General features: G+C 36.2%; 1 protein-coding gene across 1 annotated transcript; it reads left to right on the plus strand.

The window, feature by feature from the left end:
• Positions 1–4,814: 4,814 nt before the first annotated feature.
• Positions 4,815–6,355, plus strand: LOC146141485 (uncharacterized). The gene is made up of 2 exons (XM_083390048.1): positions 4,815–5,070; positions 5,908–6,355. The coding sequence occupies exons 1-2, from the start codon at positions 4,815–4,817 to the stop codon at positions 5,988–5,990; spliced, it is 339 nt and encodes a 112-aa protein (XP_083246174.1). The 3' UTR covers positions 5,991–6,355.
• The last annotated feature ends 8,401 nt before the right edge of the window (positions 6,356–14,756 follow it).

Consider the following 14,756-nt stretch of genomic DNA (forward strand, 5'->3'; position numbering starts at 1 on the left):
CTTAGCTTTCAACTGCGACGCGGCACCAACTGTAACCAACGGGGGAGGAGTTACCCCCACTTTACCTGCTTCTCCTGGCTACACGGGCAACACAGTTGTAACTGCGACATGTGCCAGTGGATTTGCGTCAACTGATGGTGCCAACACTTCTGAATGTACTGCAACTAACACGTGGTCACCAACATCGTTGGATTGCACAGGTAACTCGTTTCTGTTTGCTCTACTTCTCACAAATCATAAATAATAAATAGTATGCTATAATACACAAAATACCTTCGAAAAGGCTAACTGATATCAGTCAGCCTGATAAGGACTAAGTTGCCAGCAATGCCAGGCAAGAAAAACAACTAAACTGGAGTGAGGTTAAAACCAACCTCCGGCACAACCATAACTCACCTTTGCTTGTTGCAATCTGCTCGAGATTCAAACTCACGACCTCGCCCAATTGTGACCGTCGCTCTACTAACTGAGCTACACAGGCTTAGAGGGGCAAGTCGAGAAGCAACCATACTTAAATGCCTGCTGCATCCTGTTCGTAAAACTATCCTGTGATCAGATTCAAACTCACAACCTCGGTCATATCGGGACCATCGTTCTACCAACTGATTCAATTAAAGTAATTTCTTTAAGCAACTCGTAGTGTTTTGACCAACTGTTACCTGCTTTTTATTTTGTATCACTGATCACTAGGGCGATTATTTTTTAACCTAAAAAATAAGAAATTTTGACCTAAAAAATTGAAATTTTGACCAATTTTAAACCTAAAAATGATTTATTTTGACAAAATTTTGACCTGATGAAATAAATTGATTTAAACAACATATTGTTGTTTGAAGTACTGCATTAGTGTATTGTCGTGGTAAATCACTGGTATTTGATACTTTACTGACTACCAATCGAACACAATAATCAGTTATTATTTCGGGTTAATGCAAAACTCATGAAAATACCTAATAATTGATATTTTTGTCATTTTAAAATATGAACAAATTAAAAAATGCCAATTAGAAAAATGTGGTGTAAACGGTTAAAATGCAACGTTAAAATAATTGCAGAAAATTAACAAAGACCTAGTTATCGAAAAAGGAAATGGGATAATTGCAAATCACAAGCAAAAAAAGAAAGCAAATACTGTTCAATACATTTGTCCAAATCAGAGAGGCCTTGGTGATTAATTCTGCCTGTGTATACCATGTATTGCTCTAATGAAGATATAATACAGTCAAACTGATTTTGAATATAAATCTAAACTACATTTTTGAGGCTGCTGCAATTTTTGTGCTCTAAACCACATTTTTGTGCTGCTGCAAATTTCGACACCTTATTGCTTGTACATAACTCCAATAAAACTAATTTGGGCACTTTTTGGTCTTTATTTACCTCAAATAAAACTATTTTGGGCACTTTTTATCTGTCAATTGCTCTAATAAAACTAATATGGGATATAATACAGTCAAACTGTTTTTGACTATAAATCTAAACTACATTTTTTTGTAAAATTGAAACCACAAATTTCAAAAAATTAACGAGAATTTTAAAACGCCAACTACATTTTTTTTTAATTTTGTAAACAATTTTTATTCGATTTCTGACTTGAAAATAATTTTGACAAATTTTTACCTAACTGGTAAATTTTGACACTTTTTTTCACAAATCAAAAAATAATCGCCCTACTGATCACACACAAATTATAAATGCACATCATCGTGAACTTTAAGCAAATTGCTGGTTGTTTCTTGATCAAATAACTCTCTAAAAGTCGTATGTAGTCTCCAAAGTCGTGTCCCTAAAATAATTGAATTTGTCAGTTAAAATTTTTGTTGTTTGTCAAAGTATACAAATAATCATGCTTATTGCAGCAGTATTTAATTTACATCGGTGGGACAATGCCAATAGTCCTCAACCAGTTAAAATATAACAACTTTATATAACCTGGTAACAACAGATATCTTTTCTCATAACATATAAAATAAAAACTCATGCACGAAAAGAACAATGCTCGTATAACAATAACTTAAGTACATTTTTTCGCATGTTGTGAATAAAACTAATTTGGACACTTTTTTGTCCGTACACAGATCCAATAAAACTAATATGGGCACTTTTGTTTTGTCTATACGTAGCTCCAGTAACACTAATTTGGGCTCTTTTGTGGTCGTATGTAGCTCCAATACAATTAATTTGGGCACTTTTTTGTTCGTATTTAGCTCCACTAAGCTAATTTGGGCAAATTTTTTCTCCAGACGTAGCTAAGATAAATCTAATTGTGGCACTGTTTCGAAACGTTGGTAAAGTAAAAATGGTGGTACGCTTAACAATCGGTAAATAAAAATTTAATAACATATGATGTGTTTTTCTGCACTTCGCGGTGTTTGGAGTACAGTTATCCTATTGTAGCACAGAAATGGCGTCCCTAGACTGTTTTCCGCTAAATGTGTCTGGAATACAAACGACTGGTGTGGCATAAAATATTAAAGCCTGTAGCCTGAATGGCCCTCGATTTGTCGTTGGCTTGTCGCCCCCAATCGGTCTTGTGCTCGCTCGATCGGGTTTCCAATGTAACTGATTGGGCAGAGATTAGCGCGACAATCCCGAACGTTTTTACCTGATGCCGTCACCTCTCGGTTAAAGGTCAAGATTTGCTGAGCACCGCATGCCATTTTTTGCTTTCGGGTGGCCGTTACATTTTATACGGTCATATCTTTGTTGTTGTTTTTTAAATGTTAAGTAAATTACTTTACTCTGCCAAAGAAAACTGACATCAAACAACAAATAAGCATTATACAAGCATAGCTTAATAACTTTGGTCTTGAAAAACGTGCGAATGGATTTAGCTGTTTTGGCAAGCGCAATGTTTGCAGAATCAGCTAAACCTGTGCCAAAATTTTAGGTGTTTTTAATGGTGCCTTGCTGCTGCAATGATACTCTTTGTACGTTGGCACATAGGAGTAATCCAGCGGAATCCACACCGCGTATATTCCAGGCTTATAATGAGGTGATTCTTCTTAAAAGTGCAGTGGTATACGAATACCGCAAGGCACCTCTCTAGATTAAGCCAGTTAAACAACAATTAAGGGTCGGGGATACTTACTGACGTCACAAAGCAAGTATAAACGTGCCACGTGTTTTGTTTGTAAAAAACGGTTATCGCTACCGGCATAAAAAGTCAAGTAACGGACATCCCTAGTTCTAAAGTTTAAACTGGAATTTTTTTTAGGCCAAATATTTCAGTTTTTATATGCGTTGGGCAAAACTCAAGTGCAATCTTTTAGTTTGGAACACTATATACGGATCTGTTCATAAATTTAATGGTGAAAATAACGGCCCAAATAGACGATAAAAGCGACATGCTTTATTGTTCAAACGTTTCGGCAAATGCTCATGCCATCATCAGTGATATGAAGGCCACATCAGTTACACCCGCTTATATACAGTTTAGTCGCACAAAAGGAATGATTTCATTTTCCTTAAAAGCGTATACGCAGATACCTGAGCTGACATGCGACGGTAAAATATTTTCATAATTTTTTACTTGAATACCAACTGTTCTTCGCCGTTTTTAACATTAGTTGATTTACGCCAAGTGAGTTTGCAAACGATTGTACATTTAGTCGTACACACGCGATACCCAAAAACTTTTACTGCATTGGATCAGACCCAAGGTTTATATGCGCGTTCGTCCTACGAGAGAAACGATAAGCAGAGTTTGCTGGCATTTGCATTAGCCCGTCAATTACAAATGTATAGTTTTAATTTTTGCAGGTCGCGACTATCTTTTAAAACCGTAAAAAATATTTTAAGAACCGTACAAAAAGTGAGGTTTGGTCAGTTATTTTTTTCTGTTAGATGGAACAAGCCTTAAGACTTTCTAATCGGATTAAATTCTATATTCCTTTATATTAAAAAAATATAACTTGCAAAATGGTAGTGAGTCCATAGAATGCGTGTGTAAGTTCGACTTTAAAAGAATTATAATTTTGGAAACACGCGCATTTAAGTACATCGTTCATTTTCATAAAAGTTTCGTACTTTTGTAACACGGTCTTAGGCGTTAAATATTATTGTTCTTTCTTTTGTTCAGTGTAATATATTTAGTTAGTAAAAAGTCGCGCAATTGATATTATTATATGTATTTCCAGCTATACCCGACCGCAGTAACATGCACTGGTAAACCATTTAGCTTAAAGTTTGACAAGGAATTACTTGTAGTTGCTAAATCTAATAAATCTAATGAAAACATTTTGTATATCGCTGTAAATCGTAAAGGGTGGCGATCCTTTAGGGAGAATTAAGTGCGACTAGACTAAAAATTCTTAAGACCCTGGTTAAACCATGCTGAAAAGCTTTCTGTCCAACTCCTGTAATTTCATAAAAGTTCCTGCAGTATTTGTTAACTATAGGTTCTTAACATTCGTGGAAATCGTCCAAGAATCTTGAATTACCAACCCAGATTGAATTACCAAACCAGAGCAGCAAAGTTCCGCAAAAAATTAACATACCCTATAGCTAAATATATGACCGACATTTTGTAAGAATTAAGGTCGTGTTTATGACCCGCGCGATGAAAAGGTTTGCCATCCCTGTTCTACAGATGATGTCAATTTATTTTGAATTTATTGATTATAAAAATCGGATTACGCTGCCAATTGATTGTTGGTGAAAATGTAACAAAAAGTAAAATGATTCAGCATAAAATCCTTAATAGTCACACTCACAGTTATGATTAAACATATATCGTTGATAGAGCTGTTAACGCCTCGCAAGACAATTTAAGCATATGGGACTTTACAAAAATTCTTGACCTATAAACAAAAATGCAATTTTCCATTTTATATTTTTTTGAATCTTTTTTATTTGGTCAACCAGCAATTACCTGCTCGGCATTGACTGTGACCAACGGCGCAGTGGCTCCAACCGGCACTGTCGCTTATGACGGAGTGGTCACCGTCACCTGCAACAGCGGCTACACACTGTCGTCCACTACAGGAGACCTTAAATGCGACGGAACTCTGGCCAACAACTACAATGCGACCACCCCCACTTGCACTGCAACCACAACCGTTTCCACGGGTAAGTTGAATTTTAGAATTCTGGTTAAAATAGAGTTAGCTCCACCAGGCAACTTATCAATAGATAGAAATCGCTCTTCTGGTGTAAACGAAGAATAAACCGACTTTTCGGCACCAGATACCAGATGGCCTCATCAGGGTTAATGATTAAAACGAGAGTGCGTTAGCCAGCTTATATACTGAGACCTATAATTATAAAAAGACTATAGATTAAAACTTATAAATCTAGACGTCGCTGAAGTACGCGATATGCTGTGACCCGACGGAGTCATCCGGTGCAGAACTGCACCGTCGAAAAACGAGCGTTTATCAGCTATGGCGTTAGCTACAACGACGAGTAGATAGCCGGATACCACAAAACCTTTTCGTTCATAGTGTTAAGGCATTTGGTAATCTGGAATAATTCAATGAACCGTGTTTTGTAATAGTGCGGTTCCCAGTCTAGAATTTTGCAATTATCCCAATCAATTCTGTGTCGAAGTTCAAACGCAGGCTTTGCCCGACCTGACCTTTCGTGGCGGACGTTACGCATATGTTCAGGTTTCATGGTATGAAAGGAACGTTTAGTTTCCCCTATGTGTGTTGCTGAACAACCCCCACACTCTCATAAAACGGGAAATTGTGATGTAATTTGCTTTAATGCATATACATGCAGTATAAATACAGTGGGGTAAAGTGGGTATAAATGGAGCTTATTTTGGTAATCCTTTTTACGTTAACAAATCGCGCCTTACCAGCCATATTCTAAGTAAATGTTATGGGGCATGTTCTTTGTAATCGCTGAGAACTTTGTTTGATGTGACATTTTCCAACCTATTTCTATGGACTTGTTTTGCAGCCGGCAGCGCTAGCTTGTTCCACCTGCACACTGCACTGATGGCGATGCTTCTCTCCGCGTTCGCTTTCATCAAGGCTCTTTAGACCGACATCGTGTGATGTAGAAACGTAGATTGTTTTATTATTAAGTTAAGTTTTTGCCTTTGAAAAACGGCGTTAGCTAAATTCTTCTTCGTGAATCAAAAACTGATCATTGCAAAATGAGAAGGTTTTTGAAAGAAAAGTTGAATTTACGCATAAATGCTATTTTTCATTGTTTTTCTTAAATATCTGTAGTGTTGCACTTATTATATTCAGCCTGTGTGTTTTATTGCGGCCATTCAAGAAAATTCCAAAACCACTTCTGATAAAATCAGTCTAAACATTTTCGTTTTGTCATTTATCGTGTGCTCTATACCTATATCCATTACAGTGTGCTTGTTTGAAAATAAACTACAAAGCATTTGAAACGAATTTGTTTTGTTTTCCTAAAACATGTTGAAGTATATCGTAAAAATACAATTTTCAGTCTGACGGGCGTAATTCAGGTTAAATTATAACGCGACGTCATCAAACGGTTAATTATAATAACAACTGTTCTTCTCGAGCCAGCTGGTAGGCAAATGTGCGGCTGAAACTCAGTCTATTTTAAAAATATACGCGATTCATAGGGTACATAATAGAAATAGCATATTGTTCGAAATAACAGCATTAATATTGTTATTAAATAGCAATTGCACTCGTATAGTTTATGAGTTTAATGAGTCTAACAGCACAACATGCCAGAGTATGCGTGGCGCCTTTGCATAGGTTTTCTTAAAACTGACCAAAACATCTTGACAATATAAAGAAGTTTGCGCCAAACGCGAAAACAATTGCTTATAAGATCGAGGGGGGTATGCCACCCCTGGAATATGCTTGGGTGTATAGTATTTAGTCGCGTAACACCATAAAAAAAGAACATATCCAGATTAGCTGTTCTAACACTTTTTAGGAGTCGCGTCTTTTTACACAATTTATCGAAATTCACGCCCATGCAAATGTGCATCTATACTCTCTCGCACCCCTTGCCAAGCCTTCACCCCCAGGGGCTGCTTGCTTACATTGAAAGCGACACACATTGTTTTCTGAGTATTGTACACGTTCTTCATTAACAGGAGAATATACAGGCTGTTAAATGCAGCCTTTTTTACCTTGCTAATTTTGGTGTGGCGGTATTTATATATTAGAAGTAAAAAAACGATGTCAACACACAGGACCCTTTGAATCGGTCCGTTTAAACTACTCTGCGTGTATTGATTTGTCGGCAACAGATATATATATCTACTGAATAAATTGGAACGTTTGTCTGCGTACACATTGCACATGTTCGCGGCTCGCGTCTCTGACATAAAAAAAGGAGACAGACAGAGCAACGTCGCTCATACTGCTTGTAACGCGGCTTATTTTGGAAGTGGCTAGGTTCCTAACTACGTCAAACGCTCCCTTTGCTTTCAGAGTGTAACACCGATCGTGATCGAAGTTTCCACATAAAATGTAAAACCTCTAACGAATTACTTTATTTTGAGTGAAGCAACGACGAACAGTTTTAAAACCTTGACCGTTTAGCCCAGTGCTTCTTATTTTTTTTAGTTTTGTCCACCCCTAGCATCGATTTCCAGATTTCATTCACCCTTGTCTAATGATATGATAAAACTATCTCGTCTATATATAACAGCACAAAATGATTTAGGTTGTTTCGTTTTTGTTAAAATCAACTCAAACTAAGTTTTACCATTAAAAATCTACAATTTCTCCGGTTCAGAGATATAAAGCTACAAAAACACAAAACACAGTCATCAAATTTCTGTACATGACTTATACACTCAGTGCAAACCAACTTCACTATTACAATAAGCAAAAAAAACACCAAAAAACAATAGTTCAGTAGTCAATTTACTGCAGAGCTATTATCCATTTCTGACGGTTCACCCTTATTTACCCCTTTTAGTTGGTTCACCCCTGCAAAATTTTTATTCACCCTTGGGTGAACAATTAACCTGTTTAAGAAACACTGGTTTAACCCACAGTGGAAGCGCAACAAGCTGTGAAAACATAATTGTCATTAGCACAACGCAACACAATGACGTCACAATGTACAATTCAACTCACAAAAAACGTGAAAGGAAAACTACGAAACAGTACCAAGGGTTTGGTCAACCATACTTCAAATTCAACCTGGAAATATATCACGAATTCAGTTTAACTAAGTCACTTATGTGGTAGCCAAGAATTAGTAAAAATGCAAAGTATCTTACCGAGTTATCGACAGTTTCAGGCATAACAGTTCACGCATTTACAGCTACAATTTACAGTTACTACAGTTACTTTAGTAAACTTATCTTGATGATTTACTTTTACTTAAACACCTTTAAGTATACAATTACCTGTCAACAAAAAGCAAAATAACTTTTAACGAATTCAACTGAAACAGTTTACAAAAATGACGGAACAAAATAATAGAGTATCACGATGCGCTTTAACAGAAGGGGAGCGTGGAGAAATTATTACACTGCTCCCTCTTAAGCGAGAAACCGGGCGAGAAGGTAAAATAGAAAGAAACCCGTGTTCACCCTCATAAAAAGATTCATCTCTTTCTATGAGAGAAAGTCTAGCATTTAGGCAAGCGCCGTTGCAAACCGGTCACGGGTGAGCAACTTTATTTTCTTTTTTTTTTCTTGCGTATGATGCAGGTTAGTGTCGGGATTATTTGCTTGAATATTACGTCAAAACAATTGCTGTTATAACCCAAAGTTTTACGTTTGTTAGTAATTTTGGATCGATTAATGTCACGGGTTTTCCCAGTTACAGAAACAACACACAATATTGCACTTTGCTTGCGTGTTAAATTGTCACAATATTTTAAACCATCGACTGTGACATGCGGCTTCAGCAGACTTTTATACTACGACAGTCGATTAGATGCCGCATCGTTATTAGAAGGTGATATTAATATTGTATTCGGAAGCATTAGGTTAACCCGTTTCGGACATAATCAGTCACATGACGATCATTGCCTTTACTGTTTTACAAGGCTACACGTAAACACAAAAAAAAAACATCACATGTTATAAAATTTAGGTTACCAAACGTGTGCAACGTTCCAAGTAAAGATTTAGGTTCCAAGTAAGGACTACTTATTGCAGTTATGTTTAACCACGCAAAATTTAGGCAAAGTTTGCAGAATATCGCGTTTGTTGTCGCAGTTCGAACAGTAAGCAACTCATATTTCAACGGTTTACGGAACGGGTATCCAACTCAAACATGCCGGCGTGCCAATTTTTTATCTTATAACTTTTTCCCGTGTAAAAGTTTAGCAAATATATTTTTTTGTAATATTAAAAGCGCTTTTATACAAAAAAAAATTATAATGTTATAATATCAGAAGTAATTGTTTGTTGTCGTAATTCCTGGGATTGTTTTGTATTGTGAATAAACAATGACAATTAGCTGTAGAACAAATTTAGCTTTTTTGACAATTGGCTGTATTTTGGGGCTTGAGTGCCATTTTTTATTAGGTCACGCGTGCCTCATGTTGGACACCCCTGGTTTACGAGTTTGTTTGACGTTGGACCCGACTAAATTTGGTGTTTAGTGCTGAGGTTTAGCAATTTTCCCTTTTAAACATTTTTAAAACCGATTTTTCTTGTACGCTATTTGATACAGGGATTACGTGTTTGCCTGAATATCACACAAGCCGAACAAATACCGCTACCACACTGGTCGTATACTAAACATACTTTGAATAAACATCAGGAAATCTTCTCGGATATCTTACAACAAACCTTCCCACAAAAATCGTAATAGTGATTGAGGCCAAAGCCTAATGGCGTCTTACAGTGTGTTTAACCAGCAATATTAAAGCAAAGTTAGCAAAATATTGCGCTTATTGCAGCGGTTTAACAATAAGCAATGTTTATTTTCAATGGGGATTTTTCTCACGTTGGACGCAGTTTAGCACCGGGAATAGGTATTTTATTAACATTCTGTTATTAGGCATCCAGACACTTACACAGACAACGTAAAGCAAACCTATAACCTACTATTAACTAAGAACATTTTCGACTATGTTTTGCCAAATATCGCGTTTGCAGCGGTTTGAACACTAAGCAAGTTTGCTTTTCAAACGATTTGTTTTCGCTGGAAGCAGTATGTTACCTATACAACAATTAAGTATTTTCTTGAATTTCGCTCAATTTAAACCATTGCTGCTGCGGCCTGGTTTTACGTTAGTTAGTGACTTTTGATCGATATATGTCACAGTTTTTCGTTACGTAAAATATACCGGAAGTGTTAGCCAATGCTTGTTAAAATACACATTCATTTATACTTTCACGGAAATGATACACCTTAATATGGTGATCAACTATCAAAAGCTTGATGTCTTCAATCAGTGTTGATCCTGAAAAATCGAGACATTTCCGGAATGCACATAATACATCGCGCTAATTGCAAAAGGCTGCAAATTATTGCAGCAATACCCAATTTAACCTGGTCTACTCCAGGTATTTTGCCGCAGTGGTTTCCAAACGGAGTGTCCTTGTAATGCCCCAGAGTTCCGGGCAATGTTTGGGAATTTTTAGTGATCCTTTTTGATTAATTGTTAAGCCTCTTGTACGTTTATCGCCGTTATGTTCTTATTCAATAAACACAGATACGTGTAATGCATTGCTGTGGCTAAGCTGTTGGAACACGCAACTTTACAAATGGAGCATTAGGCCCAAAAAATAGAATCAGCCCAAAACAAATATAGTTTATCCTTGCAGTGTCATTTCTAATGATGAAGTGTGCCGGGAAATGTTGGTGAATCTTAAGGCATCTATACTTTATTGCATTGTTAAGCCTCTTGAAATGTTGTTGTGTACTAAAAGAGAAAAATAATATATTTTCCTATACATATATAACATATTTTCCTATACACTGTACAGAATTGAATGTTTTTCCAGTGCCTTTTATTGTAAATGCATTTTATTAGTCGGGATGCCGTAATCTATTTATTACTTACTTATGGGTTTGGTGTGAACCAATAAAAAAATTAATCATTTTGTAAAGAAATTTCCAGCAAAGCAGGAATTAAAATACCTAACCAGCGATTGATTCACATATATAATGTATAAACTCAGGTACATAAACATTGCAAAAATTATATGTAATAATCTATTATGCATAGTCGCAAATTTTTCGCAAAATTTTTGTCGTTTTTGATGTTTAAACATATTTCGTTTTTGAACTAACGATCCCGCAAAGCAATTAAAAGTTGGGAATCACCGCTTTAAGGTTTGAAATGGACGAACATCATCGCCAAACGCTAACTTTGTGATGTCATTTGTTTTACGTAATGAGCATTCAATAGCTCTTGCGAGGGTATTTTGGGCCGCAACAAAAAAGGCTTGCCGACCACTGACTTAGAGCGTTGTCCTGCTAAAATTTTAACTTTGTTTTTAAACATTTGTGTTCAGACTGATGTTCAACCTTTAATTGACGTAGATGACCCTAATAGTTACCATCTTGTCAGCGTTGTAAGCCACAAAGGCGGATCTTCTAATGTTGGTGAGTAGATTTAACTGAGTATATTATTATCCAGAACACTCAGGGGTGAAATATAAATAAATAGTGTTTAGTTTCGCAACAAAAACTTATATTCCTGGACACCTGCTGAAACCATGTCAGTTACCATGTCAGTTGAAACAAAATTTGAACCTTGAAATAGAAGTGAAACTAATAGAACCGGTCAATATTATTTAGCGCTCTGTTAGTAAACGTCCTGTACGCCAAATGGCTTAACCCAGTGGATTTTAATCTTTTTCCTTGCTGCACCCCTTTCGAATCACCAATCTACACTCGCCGATCCTTTCTAAAATTACTTAAGTAACAAAACCATTATAAATTTTTTTAAAGTTAGTGTTAACACAATAAAACAATACCAAAATGTGAGTTAGTTTTACGTTTAATTGAGCAAAGAAATAAATTGCAGTAATATATTTTTCTGTGTCTGATTCATCATCTCCTTGGAACAGTTCTGGCACCCCTGGTTAAGAAACCCTGGTCTAACTGGTCCTAATGCAGTTTGCAACATCCGCAGTATTAGCAACCTCGTGTTAAAATGTTACCAGGTGTGGATTGCCATCCAAATTCGAGACGCTACAGCGGCTTTGTGTTTTGTCATTTCACTTGTAATGCGACACTTGGTCGGTACGTCTAGAACAAAAGTAGCTACCGATTTCCATGGAAGCATGTTCTACTAATATTTTGTCCTTCTTAAGAAGCTCAGTGTCTTCCAGTTAACTCTTTACGCAAAGTGCTTTAAGCAACTGACCTTCTTTAAATATCCCCGAAATCCTTGATTTTCTAACTTCACCCATTACCTACAAATAATCCCAGGCATTGGAAATGTCAGCGCTAACATAGATCCTTACAGTTTTAGGCGTTATTTTGGGTTTTGGGCTTTATTCCGACGATTAAGTTCTCATTCTGTCTTGGATATTACTGCGTTTTGTATTTTTCTAACTCTAAACATTTACCGTTTGTCAATTATCGTGTTCTTTTTTAAATCCATTACAGTGTGCTCGTTTAAAAATACACAAAAAACATTTGAAAGGATTCTGTTTTGTTTTCTCAAACATGTTGAGAGCATTTCGGAAAAAAAGTCCTTAAACTGCCTGACGTAACTCAGGACGAAAAATTCCTGCTCGGCCTTTTATTAAGTTTTGACCAATTACGTAACGAGCAGCTTGCATGTCAAGCCACGGGACCTACATAATTGAAGTTAGTCAAGTATTTCTTCGCTCGTCTCTCACTTTCCCGTTCTGCTTTATGCTTGCCGTTAGTAAATCTCTACAAATCCTATGTTGTTCGACGCAGTATTTTTACCATCCCTTAATAGAAAATAAAAATCTAAATAATATATTATTTTGGTTTAAATAAAAAAATAGATATTCTATTTGCCATTTCATTTCAAAATCTAAGAAAATTATTTGCATAATTACATTACGCAAAAAAAAAAAACATTGTCGCAAAACACCGTTTAGACAATTTAATGTACGTAAGTGCGAAAACTATTTCACATAATAAAAAATCAACATATTCATTTCAACGAGCCAAGTTTACATCACAGGACGTCACGTCTTAAGTATGGAAGAGTCTATTTGCCCGGCAACCTATTACAGAACTTCAAAATTACGATAACAGAATTATTTTCCATATGTGGAAGAATGGGCCGGTCTCTGAATTGACTGTTCAGTAAACGCCTATACAATTAGTTTGCAACTAAGAAGTACCTTCTTCTGTACATTATTTGGGTTAGGGCAGTGGTTCACAACCTTTTTTGGCTTGCGTAACCTTATAGAAATTATTAATAGTTCGCGGCACCCTTGCTCGTAATTTTGCTAAGTGGTTAACTGTGACGTTACAATACAAACGAGATTGAAATAGCACATCAACTGTGCAACAAGGTTAAATGTTTTTTTAATATTTGACAGGTTTATCGTACGCAAAAAATTGCATCAAGAAGCTTACCAATAGAGAAAAGACTGGAATCCTAAAAAAATTGAAACATCTATCGGCACCCTTAATTGTTAAAAATGGCGCCCTTTTATATAAAGTGCCGCAGCACCCCGGTTGAGAACCACTGGGTTAGGGCAGGGTGTCCGTTAGTGCAGTGCTTATCAACCATTTTTGGAACAGTACATTTAGGTTTACTGAAGAACTTGTACACCCCAGTCCACGCAATACACTAAACTTATAGAAGCATACGCCCTGCTGTGTTGGTTGTTTTGTCACTATTAAAATATATATAGTATCTTATAAGCTCGGTACGCGTAAATACATGAGGTGACAGTCTGGTAATAAACCTGTTTATTCATTATGATACCTTGATCACAGGCTTATTGTTAGGAAACCTCAACTTACACCACAATAATGCTGACAGAATTTTTAACGTCATTAATTTTGAGCTATTGAGTGTAAATACATCTCAGTCAGGATGACTGTAAGCTTTTTTCCTTTCGCTGTAGCTCCATTTTTCGTTCTTGCGCGCACAAAATGGCGCGACGCATCGCATAAGCACAATCACTTAATTATAGGCGCGGTAGTGCGCGCCTCTCACGTAAGAATGTATTCAGCTTCTGGCCTTTGTGGCTAAGTTTATATAAAGCTCTTGTTTTCGGTGCATGGTACAGTCGACACGAGCCCCAATACGAAGATCCTATACTCGCCAAACATCAAACTTTGGTAAAAAAATAAAAAAATTGTTATGTTTTGTTTCACGCCACCATGTGTTTGTAAATGACGCTTTATTTCGCTAATTTTAAATTTTCATCTTACAGAAAACCTGCACCATTTCTGTACTGTTTTTGCTTAGTACTGTGTGAAAATTGTACGTTCGCAATCATTTTTGAAGCAATAATAGAGCAATAATAGAAAAGATGTGTCGAGTATTGCGAAGCTTGATTTCTACAATGACTAACAGTCACTCACATAGCTAGGCCTAATGAAAGTTAGCGATAAATTAAAGAAAAATTGGATCGCATGTTATTATATTCCAGAAACAATAAAAATATAAAGGCAAACAATTTATTCGAAAATTTGTCTTACGTATAGTGTTGATATGCTTTAATAACTGTGAGTGCGTATCGAAAACGTCTTTGTCAATATGATGTCAATTTACTTGATGTTTTGGGTTTGAAATTCGTTATCAAGCTACATTACAGACTAATGCATAGCGTACCCTAAGAACATATAAATTTTTTTTAAGTTTTATCAACCAGTATAAAAACTGACGATGATACAAGTGCGTATGGAAACAGCTTTATCAAGATGATGTTGGTTTACTCG

The sequence above is a fragment of the Ascidiella aspersa genome, chromosome 5, assembly GCF_963924565.1.
Source record: "Ascidiella aspersa chromosome 5, kaAscAspe10.2, whole genome shotgun sequence".
NCBI lineage: Eukaryota > Metazoa > Chordata > Ascidiacea > Phlebobranchia > Ascidiidae > Ascidiella > Ascidiella aspersa.

Excerpts from the sequence above, each read along its gene's own strand:
- LOC146141485 (XM_083390048.1), top strand. The coding sequence starts at position 4,815 with ATGCAATTTTCCATTTTATATTTTTTTGAATCTTTTTTATTTGGTCAA. Across the intron at positions 5,071-5,907 it reads AACCACAACCGTTTCCACGG|CCGGCAGCGCTAGCTTGTTC; the intron begins GTAAGTTGAATT and ends CTTGTTTTGCAG.